We start from the raw sequence: 22500 nt of genomic DNA on the forward strand, positions 1-22500 counted from the left end.
ACACACACACGCACACACACACGCACACACACACACACACACACACACACACACACGCACGCACACACACGCATGCACGCACACACACACACACACACACACACACACACACACACACAGGTGAAAATGGTGTCTTTTTACTCCATACTTATCCAAAGCTGTGACATAAAGCTCTGAAAGTGGATTCAGATTACCATACAATGACACCCCTGGAGCTACAGGCTAGTGTGTGTGCGCGTGTGTGTGTGTGTGTGTGTGTGTGTGTGTTGTTTGTCATCAGTTTACAAGGAAGTCCAACAGATAGAAATTGCTCACACCTTTTCTAAACATTCCTGCTGACTTATACTCCTTCCACCATCAGCACCACAGTTTAAAGAATTGTGAGAACTTTGTGTTACACTGCGTCAGCGGAGATATCACAACTGCCATCACAAAAGTCGAACAACAAAGAATGCAACCGAACTGGTGGTGGCCTGGTATTTAATCATTGACCACAGACTCTCCTGGTGACCAAGAGTCTGGTTGTAGGTTTTGATAAGCCCCGTCGGTTTCCCAAAGCACAGCTGTTTGGTGAGAAACAAATCTTTCCGACAAAAAAGTCATGCAAACACCTGAATCAACAGAGAGATTCCTGGCTGAAAAAGATTAATCCTGTTCAGAAATGTGAACCAGTGCCACACACCCACACACACACACACACACACACACATGCACGCACGCACGAGAGGGGAAAAATCTCAGCCCATCAGCTTATCCACAGTAAAAACAACACCACGGCCTGGGGCTGCAAATAAAGGGGGGATGAAACAAAGAGAAGCCCCCCTCCTACTTTTCCTGCGCCCTTATTCCTCCCAGGCAGGTCCTATCATGGTCCTAATGCAATACAAACCTGTCTGGCAAAGGGCCAAAAAGAACCAGACAGAGGAATAAAGAGATGGGGTTTTTCTCACTGTGCCTTCGGGGGACATTTGGGAGGACAGATAGCGTGGAGCAGCAGGGATTACCTGTCCAGTTCAAGGCCGGGTGGAGATCTTAATAATACCACCGGCGGACACATAGACACTTGGTCAAGGTAGCGGGCAGGACGTTAGCAATAAATACAAACACGTGTGAAAAGATATGCACACAGGTCTGATGTGTGTGTCTGAGAGCGCGTGGGTGTATGTATGTGTATGTGTGTATGCGTGTGTGTGTGCGTGCGTGCATTGCGTGCAGGGGAGGGAGTGTTTGGCCTGGGAGGTTGGGAAGGGCAGGTTCGTCGGTTAGTGTCATTTTTCCACTTAAAAGGGCGTCACCTGAGAACACAGGCAAATCCCAACTGACAATGGAGAAGACAAAAGAGATCTGGCAAGTGGAGTTAAACATGCCCCCTTGCATGTGTGCATGCTCTACTGCAGAGCAGTAGAGGTGCTGTACAGGGAGAACTTTGAAATCTACAGTATAAAGTCAGACAGCCTGCAGGTTCAGCTGCAGTACAATGTTTAGATCTTATACCTGCCAAATAGCAGCATGTTAGAATTGTCATTGTGCGTATTAACCAAGTGGCTAGTTTATTGTAAATTTGACTCTAAATGAGGCCGTAAGTCACCAAAGTAACATCATGCTGTACTGGAGAAGACTTGAAACTAGAAATTGAGAAAATCAACTCACGAAAGTTCTCATAGACGTCTGTAGTTTGCATGAAATAGAGTTTTAAACTATCAAAACGTTTAATTAACTCTATCAAATAAATGCCACCTCTTCTAGTTGACAGTTTTCAATACAAAGAATTAAGAGGGTCAATATCCAGTTCTCCTCAATACAGATAAAGCACAAATCGATCCGCAGAAGGGTCGTTTTAATCCACCACTCCAACAAAAGACAGAAGGGTGGCTGTGTTGGCAGGAGTGAAGTGCAGACAAGGTGACCGTCATGAGACGTGAGAGGCAGCCGAAGGAGCTGAGGCGTCTTTAATATGTAGGAATGCATTCAAACATCCCAGCTGCCTGAACAAACAACTGGGACCTTCGTATGTCACATCAGTGTGTGAGTGCATAATCCTGCATGGCCACTGAGAGACTGCCAACGGGAAATGTTTGACAGTGTGTCCAGAAAACCGACCGGCCTGTCATCTGCTCCACATAGTATGATCACACACGTTAACATCAACCCCTTTACGTAAATATACTTCTTTCATAAACGACCGTCGAGGCCTTTTTGGGTTCAGTTACACACGAAAAGCTTCACTTTGAAGCCTGCTTTCAGTTCGGACAGTCTCGTCCACAAACCAAACACAGTGTGAGTTGTGTAGGTGGGTTCAAACAAAAACTGCCCCCTCTTCATAATTAACTGTGCCCAGTCTGACGGGGGCCGTCGTTGCAGGAAGACGGAGCAGGCATGTGACGCGTTATGGAGACAGGGAGAGAGAGAGACAGAGGGAGAGAGAGAGAGAGAGAGAGAGAGAGAGAGAGAGAGAGAGAGAGAGAGAGAGAGAGAGAGAGAGAGAGAGAGAGACAGGGAGAGAGAGAGAGAGAGAGAGAGAGAGACAGGGAGAGAGAGAGAGAGAGAGACAGGGAGAGAGAGAGAGAGAGAGACAGGGAGAGAGAGAGAGAGACAGGGAGAGAGAGAGAGAGAGAGACAGGGAGAGAGAGAGAGAGAGAGAGAGAGAGAGAGAGAGAGAGAGAGAGAGAGAGAGAGAGAGAGAGAGAGAGAGACCCTTTCTGTCATCACAAACTCATTGTGTTTATGGGGTTAGAAAGGAGGAGGCGAGATGGAGAGAAGAAAAGAGACAGAAGAGTAAAGGGAAAAGAGGAGGGTAACAATACGGTAACAGGTTAAAGGTGCTGTACGTAAGGTTTCTTTTGCCATAGCAACAAAGATAAAGGTAGCATTAACGGCCCCTTCTCTTGCTTTTACTTCTGTCACTTCTCTTCTCTGCCGCCGAAGAAGATTCCTTTGCCTTGTGACACAGGAAGAGAGAGTGATAGATAACCTCGGTGTTGTTTTCCATCACTGGAGACTGCTCTTGGCGAGTAAAGGAATACAGTTAAATGTGGAACTTGCAACTTTTACACTTATTTCTTCTACTCTAGAAAGTGAACACAGCTATTAATGCTGACTTTGGGTAGCAATAGCAAAACCATGTATAACACCTTTAGAGGAGAGGGAGGTGGAGTAACATAAGCCTTCAATAAAAACAAGCTGATGGGGGTGAAACTGGTGAATATGTGTGTGTGTGCGTGTTTGTGCATGTGAATGTGTTGAACCGTTCCCATTCTCCCCACCCCATCCCAACCCCGAGTGCAGCAGAGGAATTTGGCTTTCAGTAACACACACATGCGCACACACACATACACACACACACACACACACCACACACACCACACACACCACACACACACACACACACACACACACACACACACACCACACACACACACACACACACACACACACACACACACACACACACACACACACACGAGCCAAACCACTGCATACCAACTTGGAACTGACCCTGAGTATCATGAGAAATCTCGGTGGCCCACAGAAACTAACCATCGCCTTGTATTTCATCTCATCTCCTGCTCATCACCCCTTTAATTTCATCATACTTCCATCTAATAATGCATCCGCATGCCTGCAGCATACACTGACCTCTTGACCTCGATTATTGGCAGCAGATTCTTACCTGAAATGACAATAACCTGACCCTCAACACACGCCATATTACTCTCTTGATAAGATATGAGAGTATTGTGATCGACAGCGAGCTCTGATCGACTGGAAACCACTACACCAAACCTACTGTATGCAAATAGACTCTAGGGTGTGTGTGTGTGTGTGTGTGTCCAACCTTGAAGCTGGTCAGCTCTTGTTTAGTGAATCCATGACTGTGGATGATCTTCATCTGTTTCACCAAGGTGCTTTTGCCGCTCTCTGCAGCACCTGCCGATTGTAAAGACTAGTTAAAAATGAATATAAAATTAAAAATCAAAGAACACGGTAAAACATTTAAAACTGGAATCTGGGGAAGGGGTTTGATCATTGAATCTGCAATGGGGTCAAATCAAACAGTGGTTCCCGAGGAGGGAACCGTGAGTCTGTCTCAGACTGCTGGTGACATCTCCAGCCTGAGGCCCTTCATGGCTCTACGAGGGTTCCCAGGCAAAATGAGGGACTTGATCCCGTCGTCCCCTGGACAATGTCCAGCTACACACAGGTTGTTGGAGCTGTCTGCCGCCTCATGGCGTGCGGCACAAGTGAAACGACGGAACGAGCTCCCATCGGGTGAGTGTCTCACCTAGCAGCAGTATTTTAACCACATTCAGCTCCCGCTTGGCGGACTCGTACAGCTCTCGGTCGATCTTGGAGCTGTGTGTCCTCGCCTTCTTCTCGTCCTCTGTAACTTCGGTACCGAGGCACAGTCCCATCCCGAGCACTCATCTCCTCCCCGACCGCGGAGGAGTCCAGGCTGGGATCGGCCCGCGTTCGTCTCGACGCGCTCCCCTGCGCCTCGCCGCCTCGCCGCCTCCGCTCCGTGGATCTCAGTGCGCGGGGACGTCACCTCGCCGGGCAGAGAAGACTTTCAGGGCCATCTCCACGACATCCTTCGCACCGGCGGCGTCGGCGCGGTGGGTGCGACTGGTTTTACGCGTCGCTCCGAGTCTCGCGCAGTTCCGCCGCCCGCTGCGCTGGAGAGAGCGCCAAAGGGAAAAAACAAGCTGTCGCGTAACTTCACTCTGCGCCAGCGCGCTTCAAACTCTGCGCTACCGCCCTGGCACGGAGCCGTGCCTCCTCCCACCGCAGCCCGGTGCCCAGATGGAAAAGTTTCGGACTTCCCTGGGAAGTGACGCGCCCGGGGGCCGACAGGGCTGATGGCGCACAACCTCGTCATTCGTGGCCTACCTGTTCATGTTGAGAATTATTACACATGTACGGTGGAGTCGTGCCAAGGGGGTGAGGACATTTACTCAATTACTTTACCTCATTTATACTTTGGAATAACTTGTGCTGGGGGCACTACAGTGACAATCACCAAACTGATATTACATTCTCATTATTTCTGTCATCACCTGGATGTTCAAACCCACAGTTGTTGGGTCGGCTACAGTTTCCACCCACTGCAGCAGTTTGTGGAGGGAGGCCCCCCAGTGTACAATAAATGTTTATCTTCACTATCCGCATCACTGGAAACCAGAGCAGCGGGAGACATACATGACAACAGCACAGAGGCAATGTAGAGATGTTGGTGCTTCAGTCCCTCAGATGAGCGACAGGATGCCTCCCGAGGAAGCAGAAGCTCCTCCGGGCTGCTGGGGTTTGGAGGATTAAAGGCTCCTTTGTGCTCACAATGAGGCGGCAGTTTGGGTTTTTGTCCCGACCCTGGATCAGGCTGAATGGGACAGGAGCCGTCGGATTTAGATAGCTCCTAAGTGACTGTGGCCTCATTTCACCGACCCGGTGAACCGTGACTTTGTGCTGATCCAACAAAGAGCTGTCACCAGGCCGCACACACTGGGGCCACGGCTGTAAAACACACATCAGTCAACACATTTGCCATATTGCCAATTTATTTGCTAAAGGGAAATCTACACATTGCATTATGGAGATTGGAAATTCCCACTTTGTAATATTTCGAAACGTATTAATTTCTATGGCGGCCACCGCCCCACCCTCCAACACAGTCTGAACACCACACCGTCTCGCTACCATGAACAAATCACGTCAAAGTGATGCGCCCCATGTGATGAGAGAGCAACTGTCAACAGTTTGACAGTGACACTGGCTCCCAAATCTTGAAGTTCTTGCATTGTCTTTTGAAAAAGGAGAGAGGAAACTCTAGTGTTTTCCCCAAAAACATTTCAAGAACGTAGATCGATGAAAGTAGGACTCAACAAGTTTACCCACAGTTGTAGACAGAGCAGTAGTTACAATATAATTCCCAGCCCACACATTAGTTATAGCTTTAGACATGGGGCACTACTGTCATTTACAGTGCAAACACCTACTTCCTACTTAACTAGGCACACGCAGGCACGCACGCACGCACGCACGCAAACATTCACTCACTAGGTGCAAATTGCTGTAGATAAAAGCCACAGTTAAAAGTTAGAAGAGTACTTCACAGATCATTAAACATAGAAACTATGTTCTTTTTTTTTCTTAGGATGGACAAAAACATAGAAATTAAAATAGATCTACATTTTCAAAGTGTATTAAAAATATCCAACATTACAGACTGATTATTTAAAAAAACTAATTTGGGTTAGAATCTAAAAAAAGAACTGACAATGATGTTGACATTGACATTTTGTCAATAAGTTATGGATGATTACAAACTTAACCTACCAATGTAACACCTGTACGGGGGGCGCAAGCTTTGTGAATTCATGGATACAAACAATTATACTGTAGTACAACATGAAAGAAGATAAAAATTATAAGTTCTCTGCGCAGCAAAGGGATAATATAGCAATTTTTCTGGGTTTAAAAAAAATCATAGTATGTGTTAGGTGTTTGGATTCGTGTTCTGGTCAAGGCAGATCTAATCTAGTCCCATGTAGACTGGAGTCGTCCAACCCAGCGGTGTGTCGAATCCAGTGGACTACTAGAGACCCACTGGCCCACAGGGGTCGTTCCACCTAAAGCCAGGCCCGGTTTAGGACAACGTGGACCCTCTGTCTGGGACATTGGAGTCCAACCTCTTAAAGCTAAAATCAGACAAAGAACCAGTTGGGCCCAAATCTGAGGTGTTGTCAGTGAGCAGTCTGGGCTGCAGCTTCGTTCTGCTCCCTCTTCTTTATCGCCTCGATCACTGCCATCTCCTTGGCCTCCTTCTTCTGGTTCCTGGCTTCAAACTGCAGCCTGCAAACGAGAGGGAACATCAGTAAACTGAAAACTGACATGTACCGATGTAATTTAAATGAAGAGGAAGACGATAAGGGAGAGATGGGAGTCCCTGACCGGTTTTCAATGATCCTCTGGACAATGTCATCTGTGGTGAGGTTGTTCTCACTATCGATGGTCCTGAATATTCCCCTCTTCTTAGGCTCCTGAAGGTAGAACACACAACTGGTTAGTTCAGACCGAGCAGCGCCACATTTTCCCTCATCAACCCCTGTGGATGAGGATTTCAAACTTGGGACCAATAGAGCCATGTTTTAAAAAAGGAGAAATTGTACAAAAAAAGGATAATTTGAGATACTAAGTTGTTCACAAGGCCAATTAAAAACAGCCCCAATAATTGTTAGTAAAACCAGAATTGAGCGATAACACATCATTGCTGAGCATCTTGTCAGATTTGAAACAATCATTAGGAATGATATTGGAAGTATCAGTGACCAGTCCAGGAGTGATAACTCTACTGTATCACCTCTGCTAGTTCTTAGTCATATCTGAATTTCATTATAAAACAAAAATGTATTTTTGTCTCAAGTTTGAATTGCATTTCTTTGAGGTCAATTTTTACATGAGTATCTGCCAAATGAAAGCAATCTGAAATTAATGTAACCTTCGATTACAAAGCATCGAGGTATTTTCTCTTCTGCTCCAGAGTTGGCTACAGAGAACACAGAGCAGCCTGATCAGCAAGTAATAATGTATAACAAGCTACTGTGTATCAGTGTGAGAGGATAATGGAGCAGGCGGAGTCCCTGAGTTTATTGTTTAGAGCAGTGGACAGAAATGCCCCACATAAGGCTGTTATGAGGACGTTCTAAAAGGCAAAGCTGTGTATTGAAGGCCAAAAAAAATGATTGTTGTTTTGAAAAATGATTCACTTTTTACACTAATTGACCATTATTTGTTTAATTTGCTTTGCATACAGCACACTTGTAAAGGAATATGAGTGGTCCCATATTGTGATTGATTTTTTTTATGCTCGCTCTATGACCATGAAGTGCCTCAGATTGAATCAAACATTGGGCCAACAGCATATTTACACATCATATGTAACATAGAAAGGCCGCACAGACTCATGGGTGATGCTGTACTCACAGCGTAAGGGTCTGAGCCGTCCTTGTCTGGAAACACCTCGGTCTTGCCATGACACACCAAATCCACCTGCACAGTTACACAAACACACCTGGTAAAACAGACCACCACCACATCCAGAGAGACGTATATCACATCGTTCCTGTGTGTACATGTGAAGCCCTGCGCTGGCAGATGTACAGACTTGCAGAATAATGCCATGTAGTAGTATATAAATCCAACAATATCACACAGGAATAATATATTATCTAGTTTTGCCGCTCTCAGTCTTGCTACAGCAAACTTGTCATTACTTTACCTTTTTTAAAATTATATTCACACATTATTATCTAGTCAAATGAAGCTGGTGCGGCACTATTTTTATTGATTAAAAACTGGGAATATGTATTTTTCATCTCATTGGGCCTTGAAGTTAATGCTCTAGTCTGATACTTCACTGTCCCAAAGGGGGCGCCACAGTTATCAATATAGGATCCTTTTTTTGTGTCTTGGGGCGGGGTTTGTCAAATGCAGCAGCCACAGAGTGATCTGTTGCTCTGCCCCACTCTGTCATAGACACTTGTGATAACTTGTATAGATCTTGTTCTGTGTTGAGTCTTTATTGTTCTTCCTCCAGCTGGTGTTACGTTATTATTCTGCCATTGTGGCCAAAACTATTGCAAAACTGTTGTTGATCTCTACAGATTATCCAGGTTTAATGAAGCTAAAATTGCATCAAATAAAACAACAACACATGAACAGCTGTAAAACCACACAAAGGACACTCACCTTGAAGTGAACCAGCAGGTCTTTGCCCACTGCATAGGGCGCACCAATCACCACCTCTGACACATACTGCACAGACAGGACGACACAGAGAGAAAAAAAAGTTCATATAGGCGTTGTTTTTTTTCTTCTTGTTTTAATACACATATCTCACTGTTAAGTGCATTTCTGTTTCAATGCCAAAGGTAAACAAAACTGCATCTTTAGAATACAGTGCAGCTCAAAGGTGAATGTGTTTTTACTGCTCACTGGTCAAATTCTGTACCTCGCCATGAAGCACAAGGTAAATCTGACGGCAGAGTAAAGCAATTTCAGGATTGTGCAACATGTTTGGTTTGTGTGTAAAATTCTCGTAAGTTGTTTGAAGTGCAATGCAAACACACACACACACACACGCTTGGCGCAGATGGGCCCACAGAGACCCATTGTTCTACAATGACAGCTGACCAGTAGGAATAAGGGGCACAGAGCCAAGAGCACACAGAGTGTGCGGAGTAGAAACTCATCCTGCTGTGCCCAAACATTTTTTCTGTCGGTGTGTGTGAACTCACCCGGCAGGCCAAGACACTCAGTGTCCTCTCGTGGATGTTCATGATTGGATAGTTCTTCCCCTTGTAGCGATTCACTTCCTGGAGACAGTGAAGAGCTCAGTGATTGGAGTGAATACATTTATGCTATTCTACATCTGTTTTGTTGGCCCTCTTCTCCTTCCATGTTTTTCAACCTAGAAACTTCATTCGAATATCAAAATGTTCAGCTCAATTAGGACAGTCCTGCTTATATTCAACTTTCCCATATATTCAACGCTTTAGCGATTGTTCTAGTAATTACACATTAACTACCCATTTCCCACTTCTAGTACTCTCCATTCTCCCTTAGCTTCTTCATCCAGATTCAAGCCAGCAAACCAGTTTAGAGTCAGCCTTTCAGCATCCTTTCAGCCTCCCCCATCTTATGGTTAAGTTAACAGATAACTGAGCTACCCCCGTGTTAACTTGTTCCAAATGTTTCTCTTGAAACCCGCTGACGCAGCAGGGCGCGGTGAATTTCTCACCCTTTTAACAGAGTGTTTGTTGAGACGTGTGTGTGAGTGTACGTGTAATTAGACGTACCTGGTCAAAGTGCAGACCTACGATGACGTAGGGCCTCTCGGCCTGCTTATACACCATCTCTAGGAAATCAACATGGCCAATGTCTGCAAGGAATTTGTAGTCAAGGCAACAACCACAACGCACGTAGAAGAAAAATGCTGTTGTTCATAACTGAATGCTCGCTATCTCTACATGCTGAGGATACGGAAGAGGTCAAATGCTCCAGCCACATAGATGATGGTGTCTCCGGGCTGTGGCTCCTTTCCTGAGGCGAACTGGATGATCTTCTGGGATGTCTGGAGGAACTGGGACACTCCCGTCCATGGACTGTGGCCTTTTGGACCCTTGGACAGAACAACATTCACAGTACTGAATCACACTGACCGGTTCCTGTCATTTGGACAACATGCAAAGGCTAGGTGTAATAAATATCAAAATTAACCTACCTTTCCAAAATTGTCTGTATGCTGCTGGTAATCTGGGTTATCCTGCAGATTTTTAAAAAAGGAATAGATTAGATCAACAGCAAAAAATAAATGAATAAAAAAAGATGAGTATGGACACACTAACTCACCATGTTGCTGTGATGGGCTTTGGTCATGAGAAGCATACGTCCCACCAGGTCAGTGGTGGAGACGCCCTGTGTGCGCTTACATTCCCGGTAACGGCCGGCGAGCTTCACCTCCTCATATGTGTCCTTGCCATCTACCGTCAGCGTGATGTCATCTGGGAAACAGTGACATTAGTTTATCATTTGATCTCTTAAAAGGACTCTTACTGTGTTAAGACATAGGACAGGATTGAAAAAGCAGATTTCAGGCAATTCACCTCCATGCACGCAGAAGTCACAGTTGTACTTGTCCAGAGTCTCCAGGGTGGTGACGTACGGAGCTCCTTCCACAATCTCATCCACCCACTTGATGGCCCGCACCATCTTGTAGCGCTCTTCCTGAGTGAAGACCGGAGGGCCCTTGTGCTTGGAGATCTCCGCTTTGAGAAAGGGGTAGGGGAATTAATCACTTGTTGCTGGTGCATCACCAACACATGTATGGTCAGTGATAAATTATAAAGGGGGTGGCCAGTCATCCCTTTCAAAAGGTCTACCTTTCCATTATGTCAATTTTACACAGGTATCCTATAAATAAGGTAATCTGGTATACAATTATGAGTCAAATACTTTTATTTGAAGCAAAAATGACTAGCCAAATTTGTGTCAATGTGGCCGTGAACCAAAAGCTATATTGATAGTAGAAATAACAAAATTACTGGACTTGATTGTGAAGTACCACTGCAATCAATAAATGCAATAACAGCTACTTTAAAAAACAGTCTCAGAGGAATATCAGTTTCAGCAGTTTTACCATCTGTATGGACTCCAGCTATGAGGTAGTCTCCCATGGCTTTGGCCTGGCGCAGCTGGTTTGAGTGACCATAGTGCACCATGTCATAACTGTGGAGACAGAAGAAAAAGACGACTACATCATCATCATCAGCAACGACAACAATAGATGCTGCAAGTGCTCAGGCAGTGGTCAGTCAGAACAGTAAACAGAAAAAGACACATGAGGGACGTGGCTTCACTATTAGCAGTCCTGAAGCTCGACCAGAGAACAAAGCTGTCTGTCTCTTTTCACTAAGACCTTGCATAGTAGAGCACCGGGTGTGACCTTTGCTACAAAAACAAATGCGATCTAAATCAAGCAGTTTATATAGGAAAACAGCCTGAGGGCTCTTGTAATGAGATGCGTGAAAACAGAAAAAGGTCAGTGGGAGAAAGGTAAATGCTCAGTGACATTCTGTCCACAATGTGCCAATGTTTATTTGCTTTCTGCCATTCAGTCACTTCAACAATCAATGTTTCGCGTTGGCTTTTTTTCGTATTTAAAGAAAATAGATGCGAGTTCTCCGAGCTCACTGCAACATATTCAAACTTTTATCTGATCTTAAACAAAAGAAAAACAAATGGTCATTTCCACTGATCCTTTTTTTTAATCATTTATTTTATTATTTATCTTTGACTTGAGTTGAATCTGCTGGGACGCCTACTTTTGTTCTCCACTCTGCTAGAGGTCAGAGAGCAGGCAGTACAAAAAGAGTTTTAAATAATTTACTAGCAAGAGAGGGCTCATATTACACATTTATACTTGTGCTGATTAAAGATATCTGAAATGACAAAATATGAGATTGGTTACCTGTAATATGAAACCTCATTCTGATTGCTCAAGTAGAACGATTAGCCGTTTTAGATATCTAACAGAGTTAGTGCCCGGACACTTTAACCAGTTCCATGAATTAAATTCAGTCCCTTTTCATTCACTCTAATCTTTGGGCCTCTGCTATTACACCGTTACTACGTTTGCATATGCAGGTTATATTTCAGCATATCTGACTGCTTTAATAAAGAACCTTGCCCAGGCGGTTACTCTGTAATTGCATTAGCACAAGCCGCTAGTCTGAATTTCCTTGTCAGTAATCCTCCAAGCTCCTTCACCTCGCCCAGCCAGGATCAGCTTCCAGTTGCATGCGTCTTCTTGAGAGTGAGGTGTATGCACGTTAGTTGTTTGCTTATGATAATTTTGCAATAATGAGCTAAAACTTTGATAGTTTCGGTACTAAAAAGGTAAACACTGTAAGGCGGTTGCTTTTACAAGTATAGTGTGAGTATTTGGTTTGTATACAGTTTACAACTGTCAAACAATTCATATTTAACTAGGTGCAGTGACAGAATAATAGGAAATATCTTTTGCACACACTCTGTATTTGTAAACTGAATTCATAGAGCAATGAAACAATCAATAGACTCTGTCTGATACTGATACTCTGAACCTGTTACTGATGTTATGCCCCACACAGTCTAGTTATTTCTGGCTTAGTTCACATCTTTAAGGAAGATAGATGTCCTGGACCACAGCATGTCCCCTGAACCCCATATCTGGTAAAGACTGTGGTGTAATAATTACATTTCATTTATCCAACTTGCACCTCTTTCTGTCCCTTGTGCTGTAAATTTCATTGGTCGTTAAAAATATGCCCATAACCTCCGTCTCCCCTTCATCCTTCCCCCCGCCCACTACGCCAACATGCTGCTTTTACACTACGCTGAACAACATGTTCACTATGTTGCTTATTTATAGCCGCCACAGGACATGTCACTCTAGCTATCGGTAACTGCACTTCCCAGTAGGAGTTGGTCGCCTCTTTCGGCTGCAGCTAAATCATATCTTGTCACAAGTAACAAAGATACTGTATGTGCCCCTGGCGTGAGTTAGTTACAGCCCTCAGATGTTAACGTCGGCATGTCAGATGGAAAATTAATTCCCTTGAGTCACATCAAGACAAATTACGAGTACTTAACATTCCTCAAGCCATCAGACATCACAGCGTGAGCACCGTCGACTGTTTTTCTCGAGGCAACTTTGCCGAGACTTGGCGGAGTTTATGACTGATTTCAAATGAGAGGGCAGAGGGAGTGAGAGATGAGGTGTACACACAGCAGGTGAGCTTTGGACAGTCACTCAACTCATGTCACATGAGATCCATATCAAAGCCGTCCGACACTTTTGTCCTTGGTCAGCTGCGGTATAACGTGGGCTCCTTAACAAACGGCATCTGTGTAGGGAAGCCATGCGTCACAGGTTTTCACCTACAGATCCTTCTCATCCTATAGATGAAGATATTTTTCATTTCTGTCCGGTCACGGTTCCATACAGACAGTCACCTCAGAGGTCCTGTGAGGTCATGGACAGAGAGGACCTTGGCCTTGCCCCCCCCCAGGGGCCACTGCGTCATATAAACTGATAATAAGCAGCTGCGATGTGGCCGCAGTCGGAGCAGATGCACCAGGTGAACACTACGCATCAGGAAGTGGGCCGGTCGAACACAAAGTGACACGAGTGGACATAGTGAAGATGACATTCCTTCAAATATGTGTGGGTTGGGCTGCGAGGCGGTTTTGCTTTCTTGTCCCTTCTTTCTGCTACTGATGTGAAAATCGCTAGACTTTAGTTCATTGTTGCACAAAGGGCCATTGGCTTAAAGCAACACGACGGTCGATGCAGCTTTGGGGTGACGAAATCGTTAAACTCCTGTTGCTAAGTTACGAAACTGCTAATGTACGTAGCGGGCTAGCATTAGCATGCTAACACACCGATGGTCCGCGATGTTGCGAGTGTAAATGTGACCGCGTACATATCTATACAGATATAGATATATCTGTATAGATATGTACATAAACAGTGTGAGGGGGGTTTAATAAAGCAGCACCGACACTCAGTCGGTCGGTGGCGGCTCACGGAGACTCACCAGCCATCACACCACAGGCGGACGACGCGCTTCCGTTTGTCCGTGCTGCACACGGAGCCACCCGGCGTACCGCGGTCGGCTTCGTCCCGCTGCTCGTCCGCGGCGTGGTGGCCGTTTTTGATCATCTCGAGCGGTTCGGGCAAATCGCTTCGGCGGCGGTGGAACTCGAGAAAACCCGAGGGGTCGAGGTGAGTTTGAAAGTGTCCAACTTGCTCGGCGCAGGGTTCCTTCGCGGAGACGACGCCTGCTCGCCTGTGGAACTCAGACTGACACTGCGCCGGCCAACGCCTCCCGCGCTACGTCACATGGAGCCGAGCCTCTCGCGCTGACGTGTGATTGCGTAATAAAGCCACAACCGGAAGACGAACTGACACCATCGGAAGAACAGAGCTTTTTCATTTATAGTAAATCTATGGTGCTGTGCCACTGGAGCTGTTCTGACACCTCTGATTCACACCTATTGAGAAGATAAAGGTTTCACAAAGAAACTATACGATTGGTTCAAAGTTATTCTACTTCCTTGTATCTATATTGCAAGTTTCCTTTTTACATTTAAAAAAAAATAAATTGATGCTATTTTCAATAACTCCTTTGGTGTAACACCTCAAATCTCCCTGTCGTGGGACTAATAAAGGATGATCTTATACCACTAATCTGAAATCCACCAGCAGGCGTGGGACCGAGTCATGATATGCAGAATATCATAAACACACAACTAAAAATGACACTTTATTGTCTCAAACATATTACAACTTTCTTTTGCAAAGTACGGAGACAACCGATGAGTCTTTTAGCGCCGATTTGAGTTATAAGGAATGCTGGACACGATCTCACCAAAGGCCAGCCTGGCCTCAGCTTCTGACAAACTGTGGTTATTAATACTACTGGGTCTTCCTGAGACAAATTAAGAGAGCATTTGGTGGTTTCCTTTCCCCAAGGTAAACGATATATTATCCAGAAACTGATAAAAAAAAATATTCTATACAGCATTCATTCCTACATAGGTGTAAACCAAGGAGATAAAAAAATGTAAACATAAGCAAATTCAACAACTTCAGTAAACCAAGGTACAGCAGTAGATGTGCTATGTAGCCTGTAAACCTGAGGATGGGTGACAGCAAAGCCAAGGTTGAGTGTGACTTGAGGGAATAGTTCAATAAATAAAAAGATATCTCCCCCACCCCAAAAACAAATTTACAATATCTGTAAAAAATAAACAACACAAAAAACAACTACAATTATATATTTTAGTAAGTCACTTGGTAAATATCTGACCCCCTCAATGTTTTTCAATCTCTTCTCAGTGGCATCACAGAATCCAAAAATTGGCCTTTGGTATTCTGCTGGTATTCATTGCTTATAAACACCAAGTCACTTGTGTAACACTGATAAATGAAACTTTCCATGAGCATACTGTATATACAGCAACTTAAGACTTTAGACACCAGTATTTTATGGCTATTTGCCTCTAGTTAATGTTCAGTCCAGTGGCATGCTGCGCATTGAATTGGTTATTTCAATGTGCCCTTTACAGAATTTGAAGTGTTATTCCGCCAAAAATCACTCAGCCCAGGAAGGCATCAAACGTGTTAAAAATGTTGTGCTGTGTTTGTGATTTACTGGTCATACAGACAGACAGCAGAGGAACTGATAATGCTGCAGGAGTGGGTTTAAAACATGACAATACTGCAGTACACTGTCTGGATCTTCCATCTGGATTAAAGCTGCCAATTCTTAAGCCAAAGAGTTGCGAGACACTAAAAAGGTTGTTCTTTTCAGTTTTGAGGAAAGTTTCAGAGTAACAATTTTATGGTATAGCTGTTCAAACACACTGCCGTACAGGCTATGCTTGCCACACTGTGCTAATGTTTTGCTCTGACTGACACAACTAACTTAGCTGCCATAAAAATTGTAGCATAAGAAAGAAGAGTAGCACTATTTAAAACTGTATGTTGTATATGTTTTTGGTGCAAAGTGTCTTTTTGAAAAAAAGGAAAATATCTGATCTTATCTTTCCCTTGTGATTCAATATGAAGGCAGCCAAAAAGATATAACAGCACCTTGAAAATTCAAGTCTGTGTTGTCCACATCATGGGACTGAAATTTGAATCCATCGACTACACGTGGTTGCAACAAACTTGGCCACAATGTGTGCAATCTTTTAAGTTCACTCAGTTAAGCAGCTTTTTTCTTTTTCTTCCTTCCTTTACTATAGCCTCGCCCGAACCAGCCGCCCTGCACAGCTGCGGCTTCTTCGGGTCGTCCCCCAGGGTCGGCTGAGCAGTCCTGCTTTCCATGAGGGGGCGCTATGACCTCACGGTTATGGCTGTCAACCTCCTCTGGCTGCAAGGGTGTGGCTACACTGAGGATGGGATCCTCTGCCCTGATGAGACACAATGAGGGAAACTGAGCTTGGAAGCAAAAAGGGGGGATATTCCAAAGTATATTGCAAATATCCTGTCAATCAATATTTGACAAAGCACAAATATTTCACTTGATATTAGTATCTGACTTTTCTTTTGAAAGCTTTTCATTATTAAACATGTATTTCGTGAATTTTGTTATCATACAAATGCTTTACCAGTATCTCTGCAAGATTATTTGGGTATAATGACATCATACGGTCCTTACCTGTTATACATGGGAATCTCAAAGTTCAGCTCCTCCATCAGGAGGCTCATGACATCATCACACTTGCCATTAATTTTCAGCATAGCCAGATCATCTTTCGGTGTCCACTAGAACAAACGCACAACCACATCATTAGCCAGAACTTCATTTGCATTTTATTTACGTAAAAATGTCAAAACCAAAGAGACCTGGAGGTTGACGATGTAGAGTTTGGGCCTTTTGCTCACTGGTCTGTTCATGCACCACAGACAAGCGTATTTCTTCAGCACCTGGATGAGCGACAGACAGAGTGAAGAAGATGCAACAAAAAAATATGCCCTCAACTAAAATGTATTGGTCTACATGTCAGTGACTGGTATTTATAATTCTGATATTAACTTGAAATGAGCAACAACTGTGAAACAAACAAAAATTTTACTGGACTACATGCATTACATTTACAGACTCACTGTGGTTCATAAAATCTACCTTCAGACTGGAGCCCAAGCAGAGTATAACATCCGCCATCTCGGCAGCCTCTGCAGCTCCCTTCCAGTTGAGAGGTTGCTCCAGGGTCCCGCGTTCCCCAAAGTGCACTATGGTGTCCCTGAGATCACCGCAACAATGGCTGCACCTGCGGCCCGTCCCGTGCCGGTGCAGTGATGTCCGCTCAGTCACGTCAAATAAACGAACATACTCCCTGACTGGGGAACAGGCTGTGCACACCTGAGGATAGGAGGCAAAAGAATGAACAGGATATCATAGTTTCTATTGAACAAAATTTCCAGGATGGTGTAAAATCCAAAAGCAGTTTCTGATATTTTTGGTCTTTCATTCTGATGAAGTTTTACTATTGCTCATTGTTACATCCCTCTTTCCCTGCCTGCAAGATATTCTGTCTCAGTTGTCCTGCCTGTGCAGGAACCGATTTGCCTCCCTCATCCTTGTTTTTTTTCTCATCCATTCCTTGTCACACACTTTGAGTCATTTTGGGAAATATGTGTGAACTATGTGACAATTAAATAAAAATTACAAAAGTAAGTTAAAAAAAAAAAAGGTATGAGGATATGCATTTTACCTCGATAAACATGTTTCCATGGAGCTCAGACAGAGCATTTCTGGGTAGACCACTACGCAGGTGAAGTCCATCACAGTTTTGAGACACAACATGCTTTACCTTCAGAGGAACACACGCATTACATATTTACTGTTAATAACATAACCCCTAAATACCAACAGAGCACATGACGGTAGAAGTTATCAATCTAGGTCTCACTTACCATCTTTTCCTTATGTAGCATCCTGATGCACATGTGTGTGAGGGTTGGCTCTGCTTTGCTGAGGTCAGATGAACTGTTTGTAGAGAAACAAGAAAAATGAATTCAGTGTAGGAAAATGATGCAGCAAACATCACATCATGGCAATGACTGCATGTCTCACCTGACTGTCCGTCCCTTCTGTAACTGTGTCCACACGCCATTAGGACCCCTGTAGTCTGGGATCGAAGCTGCCTGAAAGGAAAGAAATCTTCAGTCCTGCGACAGTATATAGAGACAAAGGGAAACTGAAGAGGCGGAGCTTGTTGTACCGTACTGATCCCGGCTCCGGTGTACACAATGAGGTGATTTGCTTGTTTGACTGCCACAGCCAGCTGTCGGATTTTATTTTTCAGCTCATCGGCATCATCAATCACCTAGAAAAATTACAGGAAATTACCATGTTTGAAAGTCTATTACCACACACATCTGTTAAAAGAAGTAGCAAACACAGCAGGTTTTTATGATCAAGATTTGTGCCATTCTCTCCTTCATTTTCCCTGGTCACAGCAAACACAAACACATATTAGAGACATGGCATGACTCAATCACTGTCAGATTCCAGCAGTGCCTCCTGTCAATACAATCTTCCAATTATGTTTTAATATTTCTTGTGTAACAGTGGACATTTCAATGGATGCGTCTTCAGGATTACTGATAGATGACACCGTTTGTAATTAATAAGTGTTATTTAAATGCTGATTACATGCTGTGCTGATGACATTAACAGTGAATTCAGAAATGTCTCTGGTCAAGTCAGCAGCCTGTGTCGGGTCTGTATTGGTTACAGGTGTAAAGACGGAGCCAAATTATCTGACCGACATTTGGGCTTGTAGTAAAGCTGTGTGTGCAACTGTGTGAGGCAGACCAGTGTTCGATCATGTTGGTCTCTTTTAACATGTCTCCACATTATAAAACTATTAGACTGTTGTATTTTCACAACAAAATACTTGAATTATGAGTTTAGTCCAACCCAGTGCTTGTGTAAAATCAACAGGTTATCATGGGATTTCCATGTATTGAGAAGGAGCCATCTACCATGATAAAGTTTGACTTTCAGTTTACTATCAATTATCATTGCAGTAATATCTACCTCAGTACATATATCTGGCAGCTGTAGATGCACGTGTGTGGATTAAAAAAACGTATGATCAACTTATGAAATATGATTAATTGTTGTATTTTTCAAGTGCTGCTGGTAAAATGATCACAGTTTGACAGCTCCAGTTCAATGGATGCTTTCACGTTAAGGCACTAGTATGTGCCTATGTACCATCATGAAAGGGACATCCTGAGGGATGAGGACTTTTATTTGGATGTTCTCAGTGCCTGGTTCTTATTGAACGGTCTCTCACCTCCTCCTGCTTCCTCTTGAGCACGCTCCTGCGGACCTGCCTCTGGCACAGCTCCTCCGCCGTGTCTTTGTGCAGCAGTAGCGCGGCGGCCTCCTCCTCTGACCGCTCAGCCTCCGGTTTCTTCAGGGCTCGTCCAACCTCCAGGTGACAGAAGAGGACAAACCCTTGCTCAGGCTCGGGGACGCCACACAGTACACACAGTGAAGGGCTGTGCAGTTGTTGTTGTTGTTGTTGTTGTTAGCGGAGCTAGCTTGTCACCAGCAGCTCTTCACGAGCCGTTCTCTCCTCTTACCAGTCTGAAGATCTCCCTCTCGCTCTCCCGCCGCAGCATCTTGGCCTTTACCAACGCTTTTCTCTCCGCCCGTGAAGAGACACCGGTGTCAGCCCCCTCTTCCATCCCGCGTACGATCAGCTGCGAGACGGAACTATCTATTCAAAACAAAGCTCATAGCATCAGCGGCCGACGACAGCCGGGGCCGGATGTTTATCTGGGTAGAGTCGGGTACGGGCCGCAGCGCCCTCTGCTGTCGGGAGTCTGTACATGACTTTCAACAAGTCTCAGCTTTCACAAATTTCACAGCAACATTAGTTCTTTAAGAAATATTTATTGTCAACCAAAAAATAAATAGCGTATAAAACAGGTAAAAAATTTAGTTATTTTTGGCTGATGTGTAATCCCAATATTCTAGGACAAATATTTAAGGCAACGCTTGGAATTAAAAAAACTATTTAAGTACTAGCATCAAACAATGTGAACATCTGAAAGCTGGATATTAACATTTGGATCAATGTGACGATAAAAAAAATACTGTACACATCATACTTAATGAGTTCAACGTGCTAATACATCTGGAGATTGTTTTTGGTGGCGATTAACCAGGCACATAAATAGAGAGGAGCTGGATAATTCAATATTCTACCTGGAGAAAAAGGAATTTAACATGGGGGGGGGGGGGGGGGGGGGGGGCGCACAATCAAGTAATTAATCTTTAAATTAAATTAAAAAAATTCATGGTGAGAATTTTGACATAGAGCATAGGTGTCATTAATTACCTTTATATGGTTTCACACCATTTTGGGTGAGCGAGTTGCAAGTCTTTTTTCCATTACACAATATTTAGAGGTCTGGTCCAGTAATCCACAACAAAAAAAAAAAACAATCAGGGACCACAACAAAGTAATGAAACATCTAAAAAAGTCTAGGTGTATATCCCACGTCTGCTGTGAAAAAAAAACATTATGCATAATTTTTCAGGTGCAGTGCACAGAGCTTTAAAAGGTGCAGCACAAAAGTTTAAAAAAAAGCTTTGAAAAGGACTGGTTAAGAGTTTTCTGTTGCAGGCAGAGCTGCTGCAGTGATATTTTATCCCCACCTCAGAGCATCCAATCGATTGGAAATTACTCTGAGTAAGTGCAAATGTAGTCAATATAATTACATATACCCTGGTGGAGAAGGGTATCCAGGACTGCAGATATGAAATACAAAAATATATGAGTCAGCAAATACTATCCTTCTGTGTCAAATTTTGATTCCGGGGCTTGGAAATTCTCAGAAGATCGGCTCTACAATATTCCTGTAATCGCTAGAGGCTTTATTAGGAGTCCTCACTGGGGCCAATTAGGAAGCCCGTGTCATCGGGGTCTAGTGGAGAAAGTGCTCTTGGGGACCCTCAGAGGATTTGCTCGGAACTGTCCTCGTTTGGTTTCAGGCGGCTGCTTGGCAGAGAATCCAGTCTTGTGTCCAGTCTTCTTCACAGCATCCCTGTGCCTCTCTGCTGCCTTTCTCTGGATCCTGGAGGACGGAGAAGCAGGTTTAAGCCACCAACAAAGCTACTGTCTATGACAAAGATATTATTGCCCTATGGTTAAAGATTTTCAGTTCTGCCAAGCTGTGACAATCATAGACAGACTTAAAAAATTAATTTGATTGCATTTTGGTAAAAAAACAAAAATGCAATAACGGTCCAAGAAATCTTGGACTATTTCAATAGGTTGAGCCCTGAGGATGATATCTGGAGCACAGCGTCATAATAACAGCTTTTGATAAAGTGCAGAGCGGGTCGCCCACAAACCAGAGGGTCTGTGGTTCGGTCCCCAACCCTTCCAGTCTGCAGAAGTGTCCATGGGCAAGAACCTGAAAGTAACACTTTTCCCCAAATTACCCCTGACGGCTGTGTCGGCAGTGTGTGATAGTAAAGTAGTGTGTATTGCAGCACTGTGTGAATGTGTGTGAATCTGACCTGTAGTGTAAAGTGCTTTGAGTTGTTGATAAGAGTAGAAAACTCACATCATTCCTTTCTTCCTCTCCAGTGACTTTTGTGTTGCAACCGACAGAGAACTCTTTCCGCTGGGAAGGCCCGCATGTCCACTCTGAACAAGCACATATACAAAAACACACAATCATTAACATCTACGCACGGAATAGATTAGTCTTATCACGACCCACTAGGTTTATTATAACACATAACATTTGTAATATATATTTAATAGACAGGAAATGTACACTGAAACAGTACAGAATCAATATCTCAGTCCTTTCTGTCTACTTAAAGAAATTAGATTACCAACATAAGTACAGCAATGTTATCATTATCCACCAGAATGATCATGAAGCAAGGCTGGAGTCCCAAATGTCTGGACAGTACTAAAAACAAAGTGGTAATTTGAATGAGTGATTCATAACAGCTGTAATTAAATACTGACATTTCTGTGTAGTGTTTAGTTTTGGCTCAGTGCTGCACAATCAGCCCTAATCCCGCCTCCAGAGCCCGACCGATTTATTGGCTGGCTGATGAAAATGGGCCGATATGAGCCTTTCACAGACATATTAAGGATTAAGTAAGGTAATAACAAAAATATGTCTTTCATGTTCTATACTATCACATCCAGATAAGGACATCCCAATTGCTGTAGTGATATTAGGATGGTATATCATTCCTAACAACAGCTATTGTCTTAATATACTTTCATTGCAAAAATCAAGGTAAAAACTCTGCTGATGTATCGGTACTTGGACCTTTTTTCTCCCACATATCGGCATCGACCCCAAAAATCCATATAGGTAAGACTCTACTTAACACTACAACC

The 22500-nt window shown here is 43.9% G+C and overlaps 4 protein-coding genes across 5 annotated transcripts in view; all 4 read right to left on the reverse strand.

The window, feature by feature from the left end:
- gnav1 (guanine nucleotide binding protein (G protein) alpha v1) overlaps positions 1-4800 on the reverse strand; it is a 22854-nt gene extending 18054 nt beyond the window's left edge. Inside the window, exons 1-2 of the mRNA XM_035637322.2 lie at positions 4283-4800; positions 3836-3927 (exon numbers count right to left, since the gene is read on the reverse strand). Coding sequence (XP_035493215.1) covers positions 3836-3927; positions 4283-4412 — 222 coding nt within the window. The 5' untranslated portion in view covers positions 4413-4800. The remainder of the gene's footprint in view (positions 1-3835; positions 3928-4282) is intronic.
- Positions 4801-5534: 734 nt separating this feature from the next.
- On the reverse strand, positions 5535-14428 carry pcyt2 (phosphate cytidylyltransferase 2, ethanolamine). Its single transcript, XM_035637320.2, has 12 exons — positions 14133-14428; positions 11192-11280; positions 10659-10820; positions 10405-10556; positions 10277-10318; positions 10036-10174; positions 9852-9934; positions 9291-9368; positions 8743-8808; positions 7978-8043; positions 6946-7034; positions 5535-6846 (listed from the first exon to the last, which is right to left on the reverse strand). The coding sequence occupies exons 1-12, from the start codon at positions 14255-14257 to the stop codon at positions 6738-6740; spliced, it is 1200 nt and encodes a 399-aa protein (XP_035493213.1). The 5' UTR covers positions 14258-14428; the 3' UTR covers positions 5535-6737.
- Positions 14429-14848: 420 nt separating this feature from the next.
- On the reverse strand, positions 14849-19912 carry sirt7 (sirtuin 7). The gene is made up of 10 exons (XM_035637319.2): positions 19706-19912; positions 19414-19551; positions 18331-18435; positions 18183-18253; positions 18023-18095; positions 17821-17919; positions 17232-17468; positions 16952-17032; positions 16764-16870; positions 14849-16515 (listed from the first exon to the last, which is right to left on the reverse strand). Exons 1-10 carry the CDS (start codon positions 19808-19810, stop codon positions 16308-16310), a joined length of 1224 nt encoding a protein of 407 aa, XP_035493212.2. The 5' UTR covers positions 19811-19912; the 3' UTR covers positions 14849-16307.
- Positions 19913-20002: 90 nt separating this feature from the next.
- Positions 20003-22500, reverse strand: part of si:ch73-100l22.3 — an 11650-nt gene continuing 9152 nt past the window's right edge. For both annotated transcript variants that reach the window (XM_047333820.1, XM_047333819.1), the window contains 2 exons: positions 21701-21783; positions 20003-21205 (listed from right to left, as the gene is read on the reverse strand). In XM_047333820.1, the coding sequence (XP_047189776.1) occupies positions 21046-21205; positions 21701-21783 (243 nt within the window). In that variant the 3' untranslated portion in view covers positions 20003-21045. The remainder of the gene's footprint in view (positions 21206-21700; positions 21784-22500) is intronic.

This window comes from Scophthalmus maximus, chromosome 8, assembly GCF_022379125.1.
Source record: "Scophthalmus maximus strain ysfricsl-2021 chromosome 8, ASM2237912v1, whole genome shotgun sequence".
In the NCBI taxonomy this organism is placed as follows: Eukaryota; Metazoa; Chordata; class Actinopteri; order Pleuronectiformes; family Scophthalmidae; genus Scophthalmus; species Scophthalmus maximus.

Coding starts and splice junctions, on each gene's coding strand:
- pcyt2 (XM_035637320.2), bottom strand. CDS start 14,257: ATGATCAAAAACGGCCACCACGCCGCGGACGAGCAGCGGGACGAAGCC. Junction 11,281..14,132: donor CGCCTGTGGTGTGATGGCTG/GTGAGTCTCCGT, acceptor CTGTCTCCACAG/TTATGACATGGTGCACTATG. Junction 8,809..9,290: donor TGAGTGTCTTGGCCTGCCGG/GTGAGTTCACAC, acceptor CTGTCTGTGCAG/TATGTGTCAGAGGTGGTGAT.
- sirt7 (XM_035637319.2), bottom strand. CDS start 19,810: ATGGAAGAGGGGGCTGACACCGGTGTCTCTTCACGGGCGGAGAGAAAA. Junction 18,254..18,330: donor CCGGAGCCGGGATCAGTACG/GTACAACAAGCT, acceptor CTTTCCTTTCAG/GCAGCTTCGATCCCAGACTA. Junction 17,469..17,820: donor ATGGAAACATGTTTATCGAG/GTAAAATGCATA, acceptor TCCTATCCTCAG/GTGTGCACAGCCTGTTCCCC.